General features: G+C 41.5%; 3 protein-coding genes across 8 annotated transcripts in view; 1 reads left to right on the top strand and 2 right to left on the bottom strand.

Moving 5' to 3' along the window:
* The first annotated feature begins 57 nt into the window (after positions 1–57).
* dynlt1b (dynein light chain Tctex-type 1b) lies at positions 58–2,167 on the top strand. 2 transcript variants are annotated; one of them, XM_077551903.1, is made up of 5 exons: positions 58–471; positions 614–655; positions 1,631–1,754; positions 1,832–1,909; positions 2,014–2,167. In XM_077551903.1, exons 1-5 carry the CDS (start codon positions 451–453, stop codon positions 2,082–2,084), a joined length of 336 nt encoding a protein of 111 aa, XP_077408029.1. In that variant the 5' UTR covers positions 58–450; the 3' UTR covers positions 2,085–2,167. The 2 variants fall into 2 exon arrangements, with proteins under 2 accessions (XP_077408029.1, XP_077408030.1); XM_077551904.1 differs by having other exon boundaries at positions 1,832–1,929.
* Positions 2,168–9,815, bottom strand: tmem181 (transmembrane protein 181). 3 transcript variants are annotated; one of them, XM_077551901.1, is made up of 18 exons: positions 9,490–9,815; positions 8,714–8,841; positions 8,389–8,492; positions 8,223–8,290; positions 7,608–7,698; positions 7,242–7,360; positions 7,034–7,150; positions 6,881–6,961; positions 6,695–6,794; positions 5,978–6,108; positions 5,800–5,891; positions 4,572–4,629; positions 4,400–4,502; positions 4,265–4,316; positions 4,115–4,197; positions 3,939–4,028; positions 3,791–3,857; positions 2,168–3,710 (listed from the first exon to the last, which is right to left on the bottom strand). In XM_077551901.1, the coding sequence occupies exons 1-18, from the start codon at positions 9,613–9,615 to the stop codon at positions 3,626–3,628; spliced, it is 1,695 nt and encodes a 564-aa protein (XP_077408027.1). In that variant the 5' UTR covers positions 9,616–9,815; the 3' UTR covers positions 2,168–3,625. The 3 variants fall into 3 exon arrangements, with proteins under 3 accessions (XP_077408027.1, XP_077408026.1, XP_077408025.1); XM_077551900.1 differs by lacking the exon at positions 8,714–8,841 and having other exon boundaries at positions 9,491–9,815; XM_077551899.1 differs by lacking the exon at positions 9,490–9,815 and having other exon boundaries at positions 8,714–8,866.
* Positions 9,816–10,457: 642 nt separating this feature from the next.
* tulp4a (TUB like protein 4a) overlaps positions 10,458–19,388 on the bottom strand; it is a 25,058-nt gene continuing 16,127 nt past the window's right edge. For 2 of the 3 annotated variants that reach the window (XM_077552411.1, XM_077552412.1), the window contains exons 10-14: positions 19,312–19,388; positions 18,962–19,133; positions 18,788–18,881; positions 14,422–17,705; positions 10,458–13,151 (exon numbers count right to left, since the gene is read on the bottom strand). The exon at positions 19,312–19,388 is cut by the window's right edge and continues 68 nt beyond it. In XM_077552411.1, coding sequence (XP_077408537.1) covers positions 13,035–13,151; positions 14,422–17,705; positions 18,788–18,881; positions 18,962–19,133; positions 19,312–19,388 — 3,744 coding nt within the window. In that variant the 3' untranslated portion in view covers positions 10,458–13,034. The remainder of the gene's footprint in view (positions 13,152–14,421; positions 17,706–18,787; positions 18,882–18,961; positions 19,134–19,311) is intronic. The other variant, XM_077552413.1, reaches the window with a different exon arrangement.

The raw sequence follows: 19,388 nt of genomic DNA, 5'->3' as shown, positions 1-19,388 counted from the left end.
AAATAAAAGACACAAGCACACACAAAAACACATTGTTTAAAAAAATAAAAATACCCCCAATGTGGGTAAATGTAAGAAAAAAAATTATATACAGTATAATATGCGTAAAGTAAAAGTGTAGTAAATTAACTAATAAGGCATAGCATAGGTTAAGATGAATTTATCATTAAAATGCAAGCTTTAAGGATTCAAACCTTTTCGACTACATTGGAATTTTCAGTAGTCAACTTGACCTCCATAAGATGTTTAAAAAAAAAAAGCGAGGTTACATTTTGCTAATTTGTTGAATTCAGTGTGGCCTGTGGAAAAATAAGAACGCTAAACACATGTAACATGCATTGCAGTGATTCCTCGTTACGTTGTCATAGATACACTTTTATTTTGACGGGACCGTTTTTTGTGTAAACCGGAAGTTGTCTTCGGAGCCGAGCCTTTGCTATTTGCACGAAAATGGAAGAAGGTGAAGATGAGGTAAGAGTCATTAGTATGAGCATCATCGTTGTAATTACGCACTGGTTTCATTTTACACTTGGATCCGATTAAAACAACATTTTAATGCTGGTACGATGGCTACGATTGATGCACATTCCTTATTCATGTGTCTCGTCAACAGACTACGTTTGTCGTGGAAGATGTCACCAAGTTAGTAAAAGACGTAAGTTAAAACATAACAAACAAAACATATATATAGCACATTATCTAATTATGTGGGTTGTTTTGTTGCTCTGTTACTAGCTAGCCATCTAGATAGCTAACGGTGTCCCGTATGGCGACGTGCTGGTTGCCATGGATACGGTAGCCACGCATATGTGGTGGGACTTTTTTAATGGGCATTTATTTAGCTCGTTTGTACGAATGTATCTATTCATTTCTCATTGATTTAATGAGCTAATTGGTAAATTTATCTATTGTAAATAATCAACAATAAAATAAACCATTCTACGTAGCTTTGTTTTAAACATCGCTGCTTTCATTTTTATTAAAAGTGATTTATTTATCATAATAATCATAGTATTTAGCGTGTTAGTATTTAATTTAATTAATTGTACAATTATATAGAGAACTGAACAGCAAATACATAATTATTTTTGTCAAATAGTTTTGTATATACATTCTTGGAAATCTGATAAAATGATTGCTTAATGATTTATACCCCAAAAAAATCATTATAAATTTAATTAAAAAATGAGAAATTCAGAATGATTTATGTTATCACATTAAGCAGTTTCACAAATACATTTTAAAAAAAAAATTGTACTTGTTTTATTAAGTCCTTTTTGACTAGGATTGATTAGAATTGGGGATGTTCAATAACCACTTTTTTTTTCAACCCGGTATCGGTATGAGTACTCAACTTCAATACCAATACCAAGTGAGAGTTTGATAAAAAAAAAAAAGTGACAATTTTAAAGAAAGACCTCTATATCTCAGTCAATGTAGCATTTTTTTCCTTAAAATTGTGTGAAATTAATAGCAATTTTCTTTTCCTCTAATTTCTAGTAAAACGGCCACAAGAAGGGCTACTGTCAAAAGTACTATTACCTTAAAATATGGCTGGGCATCAGCCCGATACCAGGTTTCGCTACTCGCCGACATATGTATGTACAGTATTGCGTGTTTTGTACCGCAGGCCATAGAATCAACCATCGGCACGAGCTCTTATCAACACATCCGGGTGAACCAGTGGAGCACCACCATTGTGGAGCAGAGCCTCAGTCAATTGTGCAAGCTCGGAAGGCCTTTCAAATACATCGGTTGGTGTCAATATTAACGGATAACACTCACCCTCATACTCTCGCGTGGCTTAATAATAAATTGTATTTCTTTCAAGTCACGTGTGTCATCATGCAGAACAACGGGGCGGGACTGCAGACTGCCAGCTCGTGCTTCTGGGACAACTCTACTGATGGTGGAAAAAAATTCATTAACGTACTTTCCATGACGTTGTCAGGAGTTTTTAAAGGGTGATTCGTTTGACTTCATTATTGTCTCATCTTTTGTTGTCTCAAACAGGAAGCTGTGCAGTGAAGTGGGAGAATAAGTCCATGTGTTGCATCGTCACCGTTTTTGGCTTGGCCATCTGAATGTTAAATATCTTCGACCGTGTTGGCTGCATTCCCACGTGCATATGATGGATATGTGAATAAAATGAGTCATTTATATCTCATTATTTTCAGCGATTTTTTTCCCCTTCATTTATTTTAAATACATCAGGACCCGCCGTCTTGTTACAGCACTTGAAACCGACAACATTACATTCACATCGAAAGACGGCGGCCTCGCACGTGTTAACCATTTAATAAGTTTGACGAGAAGAAAAGGCACCATTCCGATCTCCCTGTAAACTCGGACGAAGCAAAGAGCGGCAAATGTTTGGCATATTGTGCGGAGAAGAAAAGAACATATACCGTTTTAACACATCTACATAAAGGCAAAGATGATTGTATAGTAGAATGTAAGAAATGTTCAACAGTAGTTAAAGTACAAATTCGCATCAATCATCAATATATGGTACAAAATGTAAGCAAATAAATCCAAAAAGTGCATTTACAAAACTTTTGTTGTTGCAGAAATGAAGAAATATGGTACTTACTCTGATTTCTAATGAATGTGGCCTCGAAGCGTTGATTTTACTTAACCGTCACAACGTTAAAACTTACTTTTGGTCACGTCATGTCGTTAGTCATACAGTAGCTTGCACTGACAACCACAACAGTAGTAGCGATCGATATCAGTAGTTCAACAAAAAAGTGCAAAATGTAGATTGTCTTTACAAAACAAAACCCCCCCAAAACTACGGAAAAAAAAATCCCTAATAAATATGAGCACTTATCGCGTGATTTTAAAAGCAAAACGTGAAGTCCAAAAGAGTTTTAGGGTCACACTGAAAAGAATAACATCAAATGAGGAGAATTATGCTGATGTGTATCATTTTACGAGAAAAACAATTGCAATTTTATAAAAGTAAAATTGCCATTTACACAAAACAAAAAGTACTAACATTACGTCTAACGTTACTAGAAGTTGTAATATTATATTATTATATTACATATTAACTTGGCTCTCGTAACATTACAATTGTCTTCTCGTACTATCACAACTTTTTTTGTAAAGACAATGTTAACTTTACGACTAGTGTGGCAACATTCAAACAGTTGTAAAAAAATGTTTTTAATCTCCCCCAAAAAATGGCCTTCCTTACGTAACGTCTCCTAACGTCTTTATTCTAGTACAAATACGGCTTCATTCTCGCAACGTTACGACTTGTGAAACCTAAATGATCCAAAACATTACAAATGTATTCTCGTAACATTACGACTTTTTCCTCCTAATTTTACAAAAGTATCCGCTTTAAGTGTAAGTACGTTTCTTTTCAGAGTGGCCCTATAATTCCTTTGCAGTGGGGGGGAAAACAAGTTGGCCATGAAGAACAAATAAAGGTTGCGACCTAAAAAAAAAAATTAAAAAAAAAGTACATGCCTCCATTTTCCGTAGAACAGTACAATTCTGGAGAAGTGGTCCTGTTTTAAAAATATACTTATGTACACCTGCAGCTTATCATTGTGAAAATACTTCTTATGTACACATGATGCTTTTTTTGGGGGGTTTGTTTGCATCTACCACATCAGTCGCTATCGCTCTCGTCCTGGAAGTTGGCGGTAGCTTTAATGGCACGTCCATTTTGCAACGGCATTTCCTCATAATCGCTCCTTTGGAAAAGACAAAAAGGAACATCTCGGAATCGACACCGGATATCGCTCACTTCAAACAGGAAGTTGATCACACGTACCCGTATATGACGTCGTCATCGGAGTCGTTAAGCATGGAGAAAGCGGGATTATCCTTCAACTGGGAGTCTTGATAGACAAAACCAAAAATGGATAAATCAACATCGAATATCAATTAGATGATGAAAGCTTTTCTTTTATATGACTTACCATAAAGGGCATTTTTGGAAGGAGAGTACACAAATGCTAATGTGTACAAGTAAAAGTTGAGCAGGCCGTAGAAGGACAAAAACTCGGCTGGTAGGTCTCAAGTTAAAGACAATTTCTCAATTGAAATCATTTCATTCAAATTAAATTGCTACTAAAAGGTGAAATTTGAAGGATATAGTTTTGGTAGTGAGTGGACAGCTCGGCCACAAAATTGTCCTGGAGCGCCCTGGCACCGAATCTCAAGTAGAGTATGACCAAGCTGAGGACAGAAAAGACAGTGGTGTCCATTTTTGAACCAATCAGGAGACACTGATGAGCACGTGTACCTTTTAGCGAGGACTACCGATGTCAGCGCTGTCAAGAACTTGAACCGCAGATCTACAAGGATGTCAAAACACAAAAATAAATAGAACGGGACACTAAACAGTGGTCAACTATTGTCTCGTGTTTCTTTTTGCTACCTGAGTAAGGCATGTTTTTGAGTTCCGAGCAGGCCCTGACAATGAGGAAGATCAAGTAGAGGATGTAGAAGACGACGATAATCAGGAAGAACAACTTCATGCCCTGGGAGGATGCGAATTTTGATTAGACAGAAAAGTCAGCTTGTGTCAAAATGACTACAATTTAACCCACCTCAAAGTTCTTGATGTCCACTTTGTACTGGTAGGTGGGGTCTTGGAGTTCATTGACCCTATGAGTCCCGAGCAAGGAGAAAATATGTCATTTTATTTTCTTTGTTGTTGTAAGCATGTTGAAAAAGAAATTATTGTATTAATTATATATATATATATAAAAATAATAATAATCAGCTGATCAATTGGTTATCAGATTTTTTTTCTGCCATATATATATATATATATATATATATATATATATATATATATATTTGTGCTGTCAAAGTTAAAGCGTTAATTGATTAATTAATCACAAAAAAATTATCGCATTAGCTCTTTGACTGCCAGACGTTTTCAGAAAAGGGATGCCGTGGGTGCCAGCCGATTTTAAGCATTTTGACTGATCTTTCAAGGTCCATAGAAAATTATGTGTTTGGACTATGGAAACACACATACTACCAAATGAAAGATTGGACTCTCATCTTTCATCAGAAAAAAAAAGTTTGTTTCCACCTTATTCCGTTTTTCAGTAATCAACAATAGAAAATGGTTAGTTTCACCTCTGTTTTGAAACAAACGTTTTTTAACGTCTTTGGCACTCCTCCATAGGATTTTACTAAACGTTATTTAACGTTTTTGGCAGTCAAAGAGTTAATCCTGAATTAACGCAGATTAATTGCACTATAAATTTTGACCATAGATTATCCTTTAGCGTGACAGCGGATGGCCACGTTTGAGGTAGCACAGGTTGTGTTTGAGCAAAAAAACATAACTACATGCATTAAAACAAAACATTTAATGAATGTTTGCGTATCACATGTAGAATATTTGTTCATGTCAAAATATCGGGTCATTTTTTTTTTCCATTTCTAATTATGCAAGTAATTAACTGATTAGAGAAAGAGGAGGATGAGCGTGTGCAGTGGGTCAAAAAATGTTGAAGACGTCCTCATAACATTAAATGTAGAAAGAATTAACACATTAACAAATTTGGCGAATAAAAGCCTTTTTTATTAGGTGATTAATCAGAATTCTAAGATTCGATTAATCTGATAAAAAAAAAAATTCTCATTTGAAAGCTCTAATATATATATAAATAAATAAAGTATTAAAAAATATATAAAAATAAAGTAAAAAAATATATAAAAATAATTAAAAAAAAATATATATATATATATTTTTTTAATCCCTCTCGGTTAAATCCGATTGATTTCTACCGTGAAATGCAGACGGATAAAAAAACCTACGTCTGCCATATGCCCAGCGTGACGGCCGAGAGCCACAGAAGGCCCACGATGACCAATTTGAGCAGGTAGAAGGTCAGGCACCTCCGCTCGCCCTGTGGTATCAAACGACACTCACGTTTATCCTCAAGTGTGCGGTGACGAAACCCTGAAAGAGCGGCGGTGATGACACCGCGTTCACCTGAACACGTATGCCGTGGTAGACGCAGAGCCAGAAGAGCAGCAGGGCACACAGGAACAGAGCCTGGAAGAAGGCGTCCAACATTCCGGGAAACCAGCTGTTGACCAGGAACGACAGCGGGAAAAACGGATCTGCAAGGAAAGTAGGGCTGTTGTCGCTCATCTTGCTGCCATTTTAATTCAAATAAATGCATTAACCCTGGAGAACCCAAGAACCCTTTTCTTCTTTGGAAAATTATGAATTGTACATTAAATGACTGCTATAAGTTCACTGAACACCAAAATATCTGTTTTTTCAATGTTTTTTTCAATTTATTCCCTAATTTAGGATTAGGGCGAAATTTGACCCTTTGGGATTTAGGGGTCTCATTTCGAAAAATCTGAATAACAAAAACTGTCAGTAAACTATTTAGAATTTAAGAAACTAATCAATCAAATACACAGCTACATTAAACAATATAATTTTTTTGTTTTATTTGTTGCATTTTAGCCATCTTGTCACCACCACTCTGGCTCATGTAAGTGCAATATTCATCCACTAGATGGCCCCATGCAGGGGTCAGAAGTGGCACTCTGGACTTTTGAAGTTAAATTTGTAAAAAAAAAAAAAAAAGGTCTTTGTTATTTGAGTAGCAGAATTTATAGGGGCCAAATTTGACCCCGTGGGTTTCCAGGGTTAAGCCTACATTTTCAAAATAACAGTATGATAGAGAATTACCATTGTAGAGCAGCAGCAGAGGCATCAGGATGGCCATCCACTTCTGTTCAATGCCCCAATCCCTCATGGAAAACTTCCTCAGCGAGTGAGCAAAGAGACACTGAGAAGCAAAGCGGAGCAAAGGAAGGCTTCAAATGTCTGCTCGCTAACAAATGTTCCCTCATCAAATTGGCATCGCTCCCTTACCGTCACCATGAAGGTCAACACCACGAAGACAAACCGGAACCAGATCTCCACTTGAGAAAAAGTGGGATTGTAGGTTTTCCACTAAACACACGTATTACTCGTTAATCAAACTGTTGACGTTATTGTTATCATAAACACGTGCGCATAGCTTACCACAAAGTTGACCTTGAGATCGTACGTGATGTTTTCAAGGTCTTTGAAGCTGACGGTGGCCTGGTACTGGTTGTAGTTGAGGTAGCCCAGATGCAGAACGATGATCTCGTCGCATTTCTGGAACCAGTTCAGGCTGTTAATGGCACATTAATCCGCGTGGGCGCGCGGGGGGGGGGGGGGGTGTTAATAAGTGACAGACGACACTCACATCACCGCAGTGCAGCGTCCGCGACTTGCTGCGTACGCTGTTGATGTGCGTCACGCTGGCGTCCTGCATCACACCCTTGAGCTCCACGTTGATCTCAAAAGGTTGCTGGAAGTCGCCCACTGCAGCGGGAAAATGAGGACGTCGTTTATGCGGAGCTGCCATGTGATGAAGCTAAGGCTCTGATTTATTAAGATCCTAAATTGTCACAGTGCACTGAGCTAATCTAACCACGCGGAAACGCAGACTTGAAGGGTTTTGTCATAGGTGATAATGGCATGACATTAAATCAAGCAGAAGATCCAAAACTGCATGGCTGAAAGAACGATATGTTGTTTCTGGCATTTAAAAAATATTGCATTGTCTTACCATTACTGTGTTGAGCCTGAATCACACAGGTGAGCCATAACTGCTGGTGATATGTGGTCAGAGGTGGAGAATGTAGATTGAAGGGCCCAGTCTGAAAATATAGAAATTGGAAATTCATTCATTTGCGTTTGAGAAATAATTAAGGACATACATACAGGAAGAAAGCTCTAATTTTACAAGAATAAAGTTGATAGAGTGGTTAGAGTGTCCGCCCTGAGACTGGGAGGTCGTGGGTTCAATTCCCGGCCGGGTCATACCAAAGACTATAAAAATGGGACCGATTGCCACCCTGCTTGACACTCAGCATTAAGGGTTGGAATTGGGAGGTTAGATCACCACATGATTCCCGAGCGCGGCGCTGCTGCTGCTCACCGCTCCCTCAGGGGATGGGTCAAATGCGGAGAACAAATTTCGCCCCACTTAGATGGGTGTGACAATCAGTGGATCTTATCTTATCTTTATTACAAGTAGTAAAATATAAAATACTATTTGGTTCTAACACAAACTTTTTTTCTTGTAATATTAGTGTGAACATGAACAGAATTGCCGTTGAAGTACTTCAATAAAGACATTTTGTAAGGTAACCTAGTATAGTCACCATTCCAAATGTATTACCTTAATTGAGGCATTTTTGGCAAGGAACTGGTCCCCATTGTACACCTGCTCAGAAATAACCTTTGGACCTATTATAAAAGTAAAAGTTATGCATTTTATAAAAAAGCAGTTACGATTTTATGACTAGTGACTCAATAGTATCAACAGAAAACTCTAAAGTACATACCCGCAATTCCAATTAAAACTGTGAGGCCAAAACAAGCTAGGAACACCACGAAGACCAACACGAAATGTCTTTTGGACAGTGTGTAGAGACGCATGGGCGCCAGTCTATATCGGGAGACACAAAAGACGCCATTAATTGGACATTATTGACCAATAACCTGTAAAAAGTCCCCAACACAGGTATGTCAACACAGTTAGCTTCCCACATTAGCACGCGCTATCAGTAGCATATGGCGCATCAAAACACGATAGTTTATTGTACTTGTCATTAAGAAAAATATTAATAAACGGACTCGTTTTCGAGTCAAGCGTAACGTAACACTTACGGCTCCATTTGTGCCGTTTCGCAAAGAAATGTCGCTTTGGCAGTGAGACTACATCCGTGTGGAAGAATCCAGCTGGGCGAAAACAGTAGTGTGACGTCATCAAAAAGGGGAGGAGCGTTAATGGAGAGATTGCGAAACATGAGTGAGACTGGCGTGTGTTAGTAAACTGAGATGTGTGTTTTCTGAATCTACTTTAATTTGACGGGCCAGGGTAACCGCATCTCATTACTTTAGATGCGAGATATCGGGCTAATGACGTGTTGTAGGTATCGGACCTCTTGCGTCGTCCTGTGGCCGTTTTACGACAAGAACTAGAAATTCGAAGAATAGAAAATTACCAATAATTTCATGCAATTTTAGGGGAACGTGCTATATCGGGATATATAGGTCTTTCTTTGAAATGATCTGTCTTTCTTGTGGGGGGGGGGGGGGGGTATCAAAAGTACTAGTGTACTCATAGACTACTTAAACTATGGTTTGATAAAGTGCAATGAGAGGACCTCGGTATACTCGCGGCTCGGCATCCGCGGATTCACCTATTCGCATATTTATTTATTTATTTAGGGAGTGTCCAAAAACCGGTTTGTCTTTGATTTTTTGTTTTGTTTTGTATCACCTGTTCACTGGGTTTGGTTACGTCTATCTATCTATCTATCTATCTATCTATCTATCTATCTATCTATCTATCTATCTATCTATCTATCTATCTATCTATCTATCTATCTATCTATCGAGTAATACATGACGTCACTATAGCGTCAAAAAATGGTGGGTCACCTGTAAAAGCGCTCATCCCGGTAGGGTGTCAGTTCCTCCTTGAGATCGTTGTAGGCCTCCTGGACTTTCCTGCAAAAGTGCTTGAGCTCGCTGAAAAGGGGGTTCTCCAAGTAGTCGCTGTCCATGACGGCACCGCGTCGTGCAGATGCTTGGATGGATGGATGGAACAAATGTCGATGGCAAGGGAGAGGAGGGAAGAGAAAACAGCGACAAAATGGCTCGTCTGTTGGTTGAATCTAGAGTGCAGGCAAAGCGGTTTCCTTTGTGTCGGTCCAATGGTGGAAGGGAGAGAAGAGAGAGGAGAAAGGATTCAATAGAGGCGGAGAGTGTGAAGTAAACGGAAGGGTCACGTGACTAAAGATCAGCACCGCGGACAGAGTATAGCGGCTGATGACGTCTCCCCTTACTCAATTCAATGGGGTGAAAATGGGGGAAAAAAAACGTTTGTTTCCCTCAAAGAAAATATGTTTTAATCCGTGAATGGGATAGAACAAGTTGTAGCCTAATTTGTTGTTTTTTCACAAGAAAAATATCACTATAATTCCACGCTTAAAAAAAATGCAGGAATAGAATAGCATAATTAAATAGAAGAAACTAAAAAAAATGTTTTGGGGGGGTTGCTTCTTCTGGTATACGCATATTGGCCACATGGGGGCAGTATTATACAAAGTATAATACAGATAAAGTAGTGCTGATTGCTGAACTGTACATTTGAGCAAAGAATAAAGAATGTATGATTGTCTGTCTTTATGCGTTCATCCTTGTGTCCAAATATCACCACAACAGATGCTATTGGCATTTCCTTTTATGTGGTAGCATTAGTGGACCTAAAGGCAAAGTTGTGTGTTTGCCACTACGTGGGTAAACGTCTAGGTTACCTGCAACCCAACATTTGGGGTACTCAGTTAAGGCAGTCTTCAGTCAATACAGTTCCCAATTATTCTTCAGATTGATTCAGATTCAGATATTTCTTGGCAACAAAGATGTTTTATTCAAAAGATGCTTGACATATACAATTATAAAATAATTTACATGGCATGCCTTACTAATCCATTCACTAAAAACGTTCAGTCACCAAATAGACTTCATTTTTTTTCCTTATTTTTTCTTTTAAAGTCTAACACCTACAAATACCAAGCACATACCGTTTCAAAAGAAAAGCCCAAATCCTGTACTATCTACATCAGGTCGAAAACCTTATAGAAGTCCACGTTGGCGTTTCTGAACTCAGAGGCTTGCACTTTGTGAATGTGACACTGATATGAACATGTCAGAAGCCGTGAGAGTGGACTTAACAAAGATGCGATAGATCCAAGCGTGATTTAACACGCACACAGGCACACAAACAACTTGACGGAAAACACACAACATTACATGTCCCCCCACTCAAAAGTCACAAACTTGCCCCAACACCTCACAATTTAGGATACATAAGAACAAATGAAAAAAAAGAAAAAAAGAATTAGAGAAAAACACAGCAAAATGTTCAGAAAACTTTACCATGTACAGTATGTATAGATACGATATCCTCTTTAGGAAATGATCTCATAAATAAAAAAAAAATGTACAAACCAGCAACTTGAGATGCTGAACGTAAAAGTATTAAAGTGGGCCATAAACCAAAGATGCTTTTCTCCAGAGAAAAATATTGCACAACTTAACATAAATAGATGGATCTCATACCACGCATTTCCTTTCTTTTGTCTTAACAGATATGCAATTGTTACGTTTTCTAGGCTCATTTTTGTTTCTTAGCAAGAGTGCATTTTGGCACAAAAATCCAAGGAAAAAATTGACATTTACCAGAATAAAGTCATAATATTAGGAAGAACTATGCTTATAATTTTACAGGAATTGAGGTGGAATTTTACTTTACAAAAGTGCCACACTTTACTAGAATAAAGTCACAATATTATGAGACAAAATTGTATTAGTGGTGAGGGGAAATGTTATAATTTTGTCAGGGGAAAATTGCAACAAAAAAAAAAAGAGGCGATAATTAAGTTGTATTTTAAAAAGGCATATTTGTTAACCAGAATCAAATCTTAATATTACAAAGACAAAAACATGCTATTTTTCCATGAATTAAATTGTAATTCTATTTTTAAAGAGGTGCTCTTTAAGTGAATTAAGTCACAATATTCCATAAAACAATTTGACCCCAAAAAAAGTTGAAATATTAAAAATCTAAATTTTGACGTTGCTGTTGTAAAAGTGAAAAAAAAAAAAGTTTTACAAACTTGTAATTTTACTTTTATTATAATAGCAATATTGTGCGAGAAACGAATTTGGAATATTAGAGGGAAAAAAAGTCATTTTTAGATTGTATTATATAATAAGAAAAGTCATAATTTAGAGAATGTTATATTCTTAAAAAAAAAAAGACTCAGAAATCATATTGCTATAAAGTCTGAATATTACGAGAAATTAACTAATTCAGGCGGGGAATACTGACATTAAAATTACATAGTTATGAGGGGGGAAAAAAATCATAAAATACAACTTCATTCTTGTATTCAAATTTGAGGTGGTCCAAATGCACCTAAAACTTCGACTCACTGGCTTCATCCTTCATTGGTGTTGTTGACTTTGAAAAGGGAAAGAAAAAAAAAAATCAGCAAAAAATGATTTCAGTTTTTGCGTTGAACAGTATTACAGCATTGAAACACAGTGGCAGAGTCACCCAAGTCTCTTTACACAAAAAAACAGCTTCCATTTCATGACTGATATGTCGATTATGTCTGAGGAGATTGTGAGAGAAACGTAGAAAAATATTCCCTGCACCTCGCTGAAGTGTGGTGTTTTAAGATTTGAGGGTGGGCGAGGGTCAGGCACCCTCGCTGAACGCGCACTTCACAGAAGTGACAGCAGGTGCCGCCATGGCTGACGTCACGGAGACGTCAATGCAAGAGTAACATCGCATGATGGTGACGATCAAAACGCACAGTACGCATAACTTAATCCATGTTTTTTTTTTTTTTTTTATCCTTCAACGGTGTGTGTAAAAAAGAAAAAAAATGTATTTCAATGCCAGCGTCACACTGGTGTAAGAAAACGGAATGACAAAGAGAGAAAACAAAAGCCGACTGTCCACCATTTTGCGGTCACAAACACCCCCTAAAAGCAAAAGCAGCGTCATCTAGTGGTGAGTGTTGTACAGCAATGGATTTGAGTGGCCAGTAGTACCTGTGTGTGCTCTGGGGGAAAAAAAAAAAAAAATCACCAGAGTGTGGTTTTCAAGTATTACTGCTGCTCCTTTTTGTTTTTTAAATAAAAAAAAAACAATAATCTTATTCAAACTGCACATTGACAGTTTCCTCTCTTGGTTGTCTAAAAAGCGTCTACTCGACCAACTAAAGCAGCGTTTTTATTTGCATGACGGTTGCCAGAAGCGCAGCGCCGTGTTGCTGGGCCCGGCAACCGCGACTCAAGTGGCAGCATTGTGTAGTGCAGCGGGATCGGCGGCTCTCTACCCCCCCCCCTCCCCGACGTCCTCTCTGTCGAGACGGGGAGCGTAAAATCCCACGTGTGGCGGGGCGGTGTCTCATTTGAGGCGTTGCGTAACGTTTGCCAAAGCCACCGCAAAGGCCTGCACGGCGGAGAAGGGATATTGAAAGTCCAGGATGTAGGCGTTGCCGTCAATGCGGCCGAATTGCATCACCTGAAAAAGAAAAAAAAAAAAAGACTGGGGGTGAAAATGTTAGCACATTATCTCAAAATTCCATTTTCTATAGAGGTCATTAAAATGCATCTCCCTTTTGGATAGAACGCTCATATGGCTGCTTTAGAGCGCCTCGTTCTCTGCCATGGGTGCACGCAGGTCACACAGATGGAAGAGTGGGATGGGGGGATTGTGAAAAGGTTCGACTAGACAGCCAGCATATGGACTGGGGTTTTGGGCTGACGTGGCTGCTTTAGAGTGCCTTGTTGTTGGCTGTGAGTGCATGCACATCACGCAGAGAAAGTGCAGTGGTGGGTTAAAAAAAATCAAATAAAAAAATTGACAGCCAGCGTGTGATCAGCAACTTTGCACTGGCATGGCCAATTTAAGGCGAGCGCCTCATTGTGAAGGCATGGACAAATCCAAAAAGTATTTTTGAGGCTCAAATATGTTGTTACAGGAAGTCACAAGATGTTGGACAAAGTAGCATTCGTTTTTCCAGGACTACTTGTGTAAGAGTTAAAAAGAAAAGTTAAATATTTCAATATTGATGATTGTGACTAAGGATAGACTGATTATCGGCTAGGCTGATTATCGGCACCGATATTCAGCATTTTGACGAATATCGGCATCTGCCATTTTGAAGAATTATATGGCCGATAATAGTTCCATTTAAAAAAAAAAAGTTAAGTTCAGGGAACTAATTAGTGAGCTGACCCTGGGAACTCCTTGCACCTTCTGTTTTTGTTTGAAATTAAAACTTAAGATAAGTAAAATTTTAATACTTGAGATTTTTTGAAATTTCGGAAAATTTTATTTACTGTAGAAAATAATAGGGAGCTATTTACTTAAGTTTTTATTTAACATTTGAAGACATGCTACTGCCCCTGGGAGGTCACTGACCTTTTTGTTAGATTATTAAAATAAAGATGTCTTTTGACTAAGATTTTTTTTTTTAACGCCAACATTTTACGAACCCTAAAAGTTGCTCAATAAACATAAGCTTAAAATAAAAAATATATAGCTGAAGTTTCTATTTCTTTCAAATTTTGATGCCAATATTTTCCCTTTTAGTGAAAATGAATATCGGCTCCAAATATCGGTTATCGGCGTCCTTGACTACTAATAATCGGTATCGGCCCTGACAAAACCATATCGGTCTACCTCTAATTGTGACAGATTGCAATAATTCAATTCCCATGACTTTCAATGTGAACAATTGCTTTGTTCTATATTCCAAAACCATTCAACACACAGTGGTCTTTCTTACCTGTCTTCCCTCAAGTTCAATCTGAAAGTTCTTGGCGGACTCCTGTGTGACGCGACCGCCGAAGTCCAGCTGATACACCTGCGTGGCCTCATTCCACAGCGGCTGTTTGTTGGCCATGACGTACACGAAGCCCTGGCTGCCCAGCCCTCGGTCTTCCTTTTCGTTGGCCTTGCGGCACTTCATCTCATCCAGCTCGCTGGCCGCCCTGAGGTTCCTCTTGGTCTTCCAGCCTTTCTTCCCGCTCTGGCACTGGTTGAGGAGCTCGTCCCCGCTGATGAAAAGCTCCGGCTCGCTGTCCGAGCTGTCCTGGAACTCGCTGTTGGCGGTGGCCTTGCTGAGTTTCTTGGCCTTCAGCTGCTCCTTGGGTCCTTTCACCTTCTTCTTGTCCCTCCCGCCCAGCCGTGGGCTGGAGATGAGGGCGTTGAAGTCCCCCAGTCCCCGGCCCTCCTTTTTGGATTTACTCCCTTCGGCCAGAGGCGGCTCCTCCGCCCTCCCGTCGGCCCTCTTGCGGTTCTTCTTGCTGAACTTCTCGGAGCGAGGCGGCACGGGGCTCTCGGCTAAGGACAGCACTTCCTGGAAACCCTCCGCGGTTTCTGTCATGGCTTCTTGGAGTCCTGCGTGGTTCTGAAGTTCAGTGTGAGGAGGCGGCGGGGGCGGCGGCGGTGGAGGTAGAGGCGGCGGTGGCGGTGAAAGAGCATTTTTGTCTACTGCCATATGGGAAGCTTTGGGCGGTAGGGGTACGGCGGGACTTGGGGGAGGGGGGCACGAGTTATACGTACCCCAGGGTGTGTGGAGGGCGATGGGAGGGATGGCGAGCCCGGCGCAAGCGCTTCCGCCGGGGTACATTGGCGGTAGAGGGCAGCAGGCCAGGTTTGTTAGACTGGCGGGATAACCGGCTGGTAAGACAATGGTTGCATCCTGCTGGGACAGAGACAGGGGGGCCACCACCTCTTTTGGGGAGGAGCAGGGTCGGGGTGACGTTAGGACGGGCTGAAGCTGGCCCCCGGGGTAGGCAGTGACTGGCGGGTACTGGAGAGAAATTTGGTAGCCGGCGCCGGCTGGAAAAGATGCCGCGCCGGGCGTGGTGGGAGACCTGGGGGACAGGACGTAAGGCAGCCTGGACACGTCCAAGTGCTGAGCCGGGCTGAGGATAAGCGGGGGCGGCTTGTGAGGACCCGGATGGCCAGCTTGGGTGAACGTCGCGGTTCGTTCCTGAGGGACCCACACCTCCTCGGTGGCGGCGGGGTCCCACTGATAGGGAGGCGGGCGTTTAATGAGCAGCCCCGACGTATCGCTTCCTCCTAAAGCCAAATGCCTGAGGGACTGATTGAGCGTTTCATCCTCAGTAAACGCTGAATTGACATAATCGACGCGCTCTCTGCTGCTTCCTCCGCCTGCTGCGGGTCCGGATCCTTCCAGTGAGCTGAGCAGACTATAAGAGGACTGCGAGGTCAGAGGGGTCCCGCTGTTGGAGTGTACGATAACGGTGCTGTGCGGCGCTCCGTTCCCTGGAGGGAAATCTTGCCTGATGATGGTCCCCCCTGCTATTCCGTTGGCGCTTCCTGGAGCCGTGACGCCGATGCTAGACCCACTGCTACACTGACTGCATGTGTATAAGGCTGTTTGCACCCTCTGCTGGTAGGAGGCTGCTAGTGCGCTGTTATTTTTCGCTTTAGGCGGCAGCGGTCTAGGCGGCTCCATCATTTGGGACACTTTGAGGGTTGCCTCTCGGCTATTCCTCCTGAGAGTGGCGTGGATGAGACTGCTGTCCAGCTTCTGTCCGGGATTCCTGCCGCTATTCTGATTGGTCGGCTCCGGATACGGGGGAGGGTCTCCGCTCGGTATGGAATAGCGAGGTGCGGTAAGTCTGTTGAGGGTGGCGGAGCTGTACGGCAGCTGGATCTTTTTGCCTTCTACCGAGGAGGATGAAGAGGTGACCCTGAGGGTGGCAGAATTTCCGGGCCCCTGCAGGCTGTAGACATTCTGATTACAAACGAGGCGGGTTCGAGGGCGACAGACTTCCTCCACGTTACCGCTGCTGTCAAAGGTGGTGATTCGCTCGTAGCCTAGCGGTGTGGGGTACTGGCCTGGCTGCTGATTTAGGGAGTAAAGTTGTATATCCGCCTTCTTTGCAAAGAGATCACCGGGGGTTGGCGTTCCAGAGGAGCCCCCAATTGTTCCCGATGTGGCATTTGAGGGCACACCGAAGACTGACATGGAAGGGGATGCTGCCGCCGCCGCTGCCGCCGCCGCCACTGCAGCAGCAACAGTTCCGGGATAAGGAGGAGGGGGATTCATTTTACTTAGCTCCAGCGGCGTGCTGAACACCACCGTGTCAGCCTCGGCCAGCTGCGGACCCGAGCGCGTTGTTTTTATTTTCAGGAGGGTCTCGTGCTCACTCGGGGCTCCTCTTTCGACAAGCAGGTCGGGCGGCGGGTGAGGGATCTGGATCTGGAGAGCCCCCGTCGGGAGCATGGCCGCACCTGAGGTCTGTGCTGAGGACAAAGAGGGAACGGGGATTTGAATGTGAAGCTGTTGCTGCTGCTGCTGTTGCTGCATCTGAAGCATTTGCTGCTGCTGTTGGTGTTGCAGTATGTGCTGCTGAAGCTGTTGTTGATGCTGCTGCTGCATGTGTTGGAGTTGCTGCTGTAATTGTTGCTGCTGCTGTAATTGTTGCTGCTGCTGTAATTGTTGCTGTTGCTGTAATTGTTGCTGTTGCTGTAATTGTTGCTGTTGCAGCTGTAGTTGGTGATGGTGTTGGAGTTGTTGTAACTGCTGCTGCTGCTGCTGTTGTTGCTGTGAAGGCTGATGAGAGGCTCCGACAGTGAGGCGACTCATGTCCAGACCTCCAAAGATGACCTGACCGGGACTTGAGTATCGGGTGGGGACAGTGTACTGGGCTGAAAGGACGGCGTCCTGGCTTTGCTCGGAACCAGCAGCCGCAGGAGCAGCAGCTCCCGGGGAGGTAGCCGTGGGATTGGTTAGAACATCCAGCTGAACGTTTTGATTGGCTAGCAGGGACTGGACAAGGCCGATGCTCTGGGCAGGGGACATGGCCTGGGCGGGACTGTGTATAGGCGCGATGGGGATGTTGACTGTGCAGGGCGGGTTGTCGTCGGCGCCGCCAGCAGGGCCCGAGACGGGCAGGTCGTCTTCGTCCTCACTGAAGACGTTGGGGCTGAAGACGGGCAGGTTGATGTACTCCATGGAGATCTTGCGCACCTCCGGCAGGTAGATTGTCATCTGTCTGGGCTGCAGGTGGAGGAGGCTGGTTTTGTAGATGACTGAGGCGAGACGAAGCGAAAGTCAGAAGGACAAGAGTTACATTGTTGATGTAAATGGTTGAATGAATCAAGTTACAATGAAGCCCATTTTTTTAAACATCATTATAGAATGATCTAGCCCAAGGGTCAGCAACCTTTCCTGTCAAAAGAGCCATTTTTGGCCAAATAAAACACAACAAAACACTTGAAGATTGTGATGAAGGAAAAAGCGTGTTAGGCCCAAGAGCTAATTAGTGCTGCACTAGAACAGAAAAATATGCAGCATCTAATACGTAGATCATTTTTCATACTTTGTTTTTCATGTTTTAGACCTTTCTGTCAAATTTCTGATGTTTTTGGCCATTTTATGGAGACATATGGAAAATTTTCACCCCTCTTCCTTTTTTTAAAATTTCATGGCTATTATTTGAAAGTTTTTTCTGCCTTGTATGCTGAAAATTGTCTGTCTTTTTAGACGTTTTATGGTAATTTGGGGGATTTCTTTTGTTTTGGGATATTTTACAGTTTTCTTTTCTGCCTTTTGAAAAAATCAATGTTCTGGTCTTTTTGGCAAATCCAAAGGCATTTTATTGGTAATTTTATGCCTTGTGTCTTTTGTTTAGGGGCATTTCATGGTTACTATTGGAACGTTTTCTTTTCTGCCTTTTTTATTCATTCCTCTGACATTTTTGGCAATTTCATTGACATTTTATGGTAATTTTCTTCTCTTCCTTTTTGGACATTTTATGGTCACTTTTTGGTAATTATTAGGTGATTATAAAAACTTTTCATTTACTTTTTCTGACAATTTAGAAATTTGGACTTCATTATTCATTTTTAAAATATTAATCATTAATTCATTTAAACACCATTTTATCTAAAAAATAAAAATTTATATAGGCAAAATTTTTTTTTTATAATAATTTCTACTAATTTTTTTAGAGATCCACATGACAGGGACTAAAGAGTCACAGGTTGCAAACTTCTGAGCTAGCCCATCTGTCCATTTTAAAACTCAAATCTGGCCCTTGCGCTCAAAAATGTGCACAATCCAGGCTCCACTGTGCTATGTTGTCACCCACACAAAGACATTGTTAGATTACCTGCACCGAGGTTTGTTGGCAAAAATGCAGCAAGCCCGACAATCTTGAATTTTGTTCCCCAAATGTTTGATGTGACCTGAGCAAGGTAGTTTTGCTGAAAGATGTGCATTAAAACGCATTGGTCAGAAAGAGTCATCCATTAAAAGGCTTGTTAAATACACATGTGACAAGTACCTGAGTAATGTCATCTAAAGGAAATTCTCTCCGCGTTAGACTGGGCGACCCGATGGAGGGTTTGCGTATGGGTAGACGTGGTGACCTGGATACTTCCTGGGCGGCACGTGACAGTTTGGGCGATTTCCTGGGATCGATGTTGATTCTGTTGGTAAAGGGACAAACTAAGTCTCTACAGAGAAGGTAGCAAATGGGAAGGGGAAAAAGATGGTTTAAGCATGCAGTGAAGCACAACGCTTGTGTACAACATTCCATTAGGACTAATTATAGTCAAGGGAAACATGCAGCAGCATTAGGCAACTTAACATAAACACACAAAAAAATAAGGAAACAACTGTGTGATTGTTCACCTGGGAAGCTTAGGGGACTTACTGCCCCGGGATATCTTTGGAGACTTCTTGCCGACCCAGTCATCGCTGAGTTCAAT

This window comes from Vanacampus margaritifer, chromosome 19 (assembly GCF_051991255.1).
Source record: "Vanacampus margaritifer isolate UIUO_Vmar chromosome 19, RoL_Vmar_1.0, whole genome shotgun sequence".
Taxonomy (NCBI): Eukaryota; Metazoa; Chordata; class Actinopteri; order Syngnathiformes; family Syngnathidae; genus Vanacampus; species Vanacampus margaritifer.
This window is presented reverse-complemented; position numbering and strand designations above follow the sequence as displayed.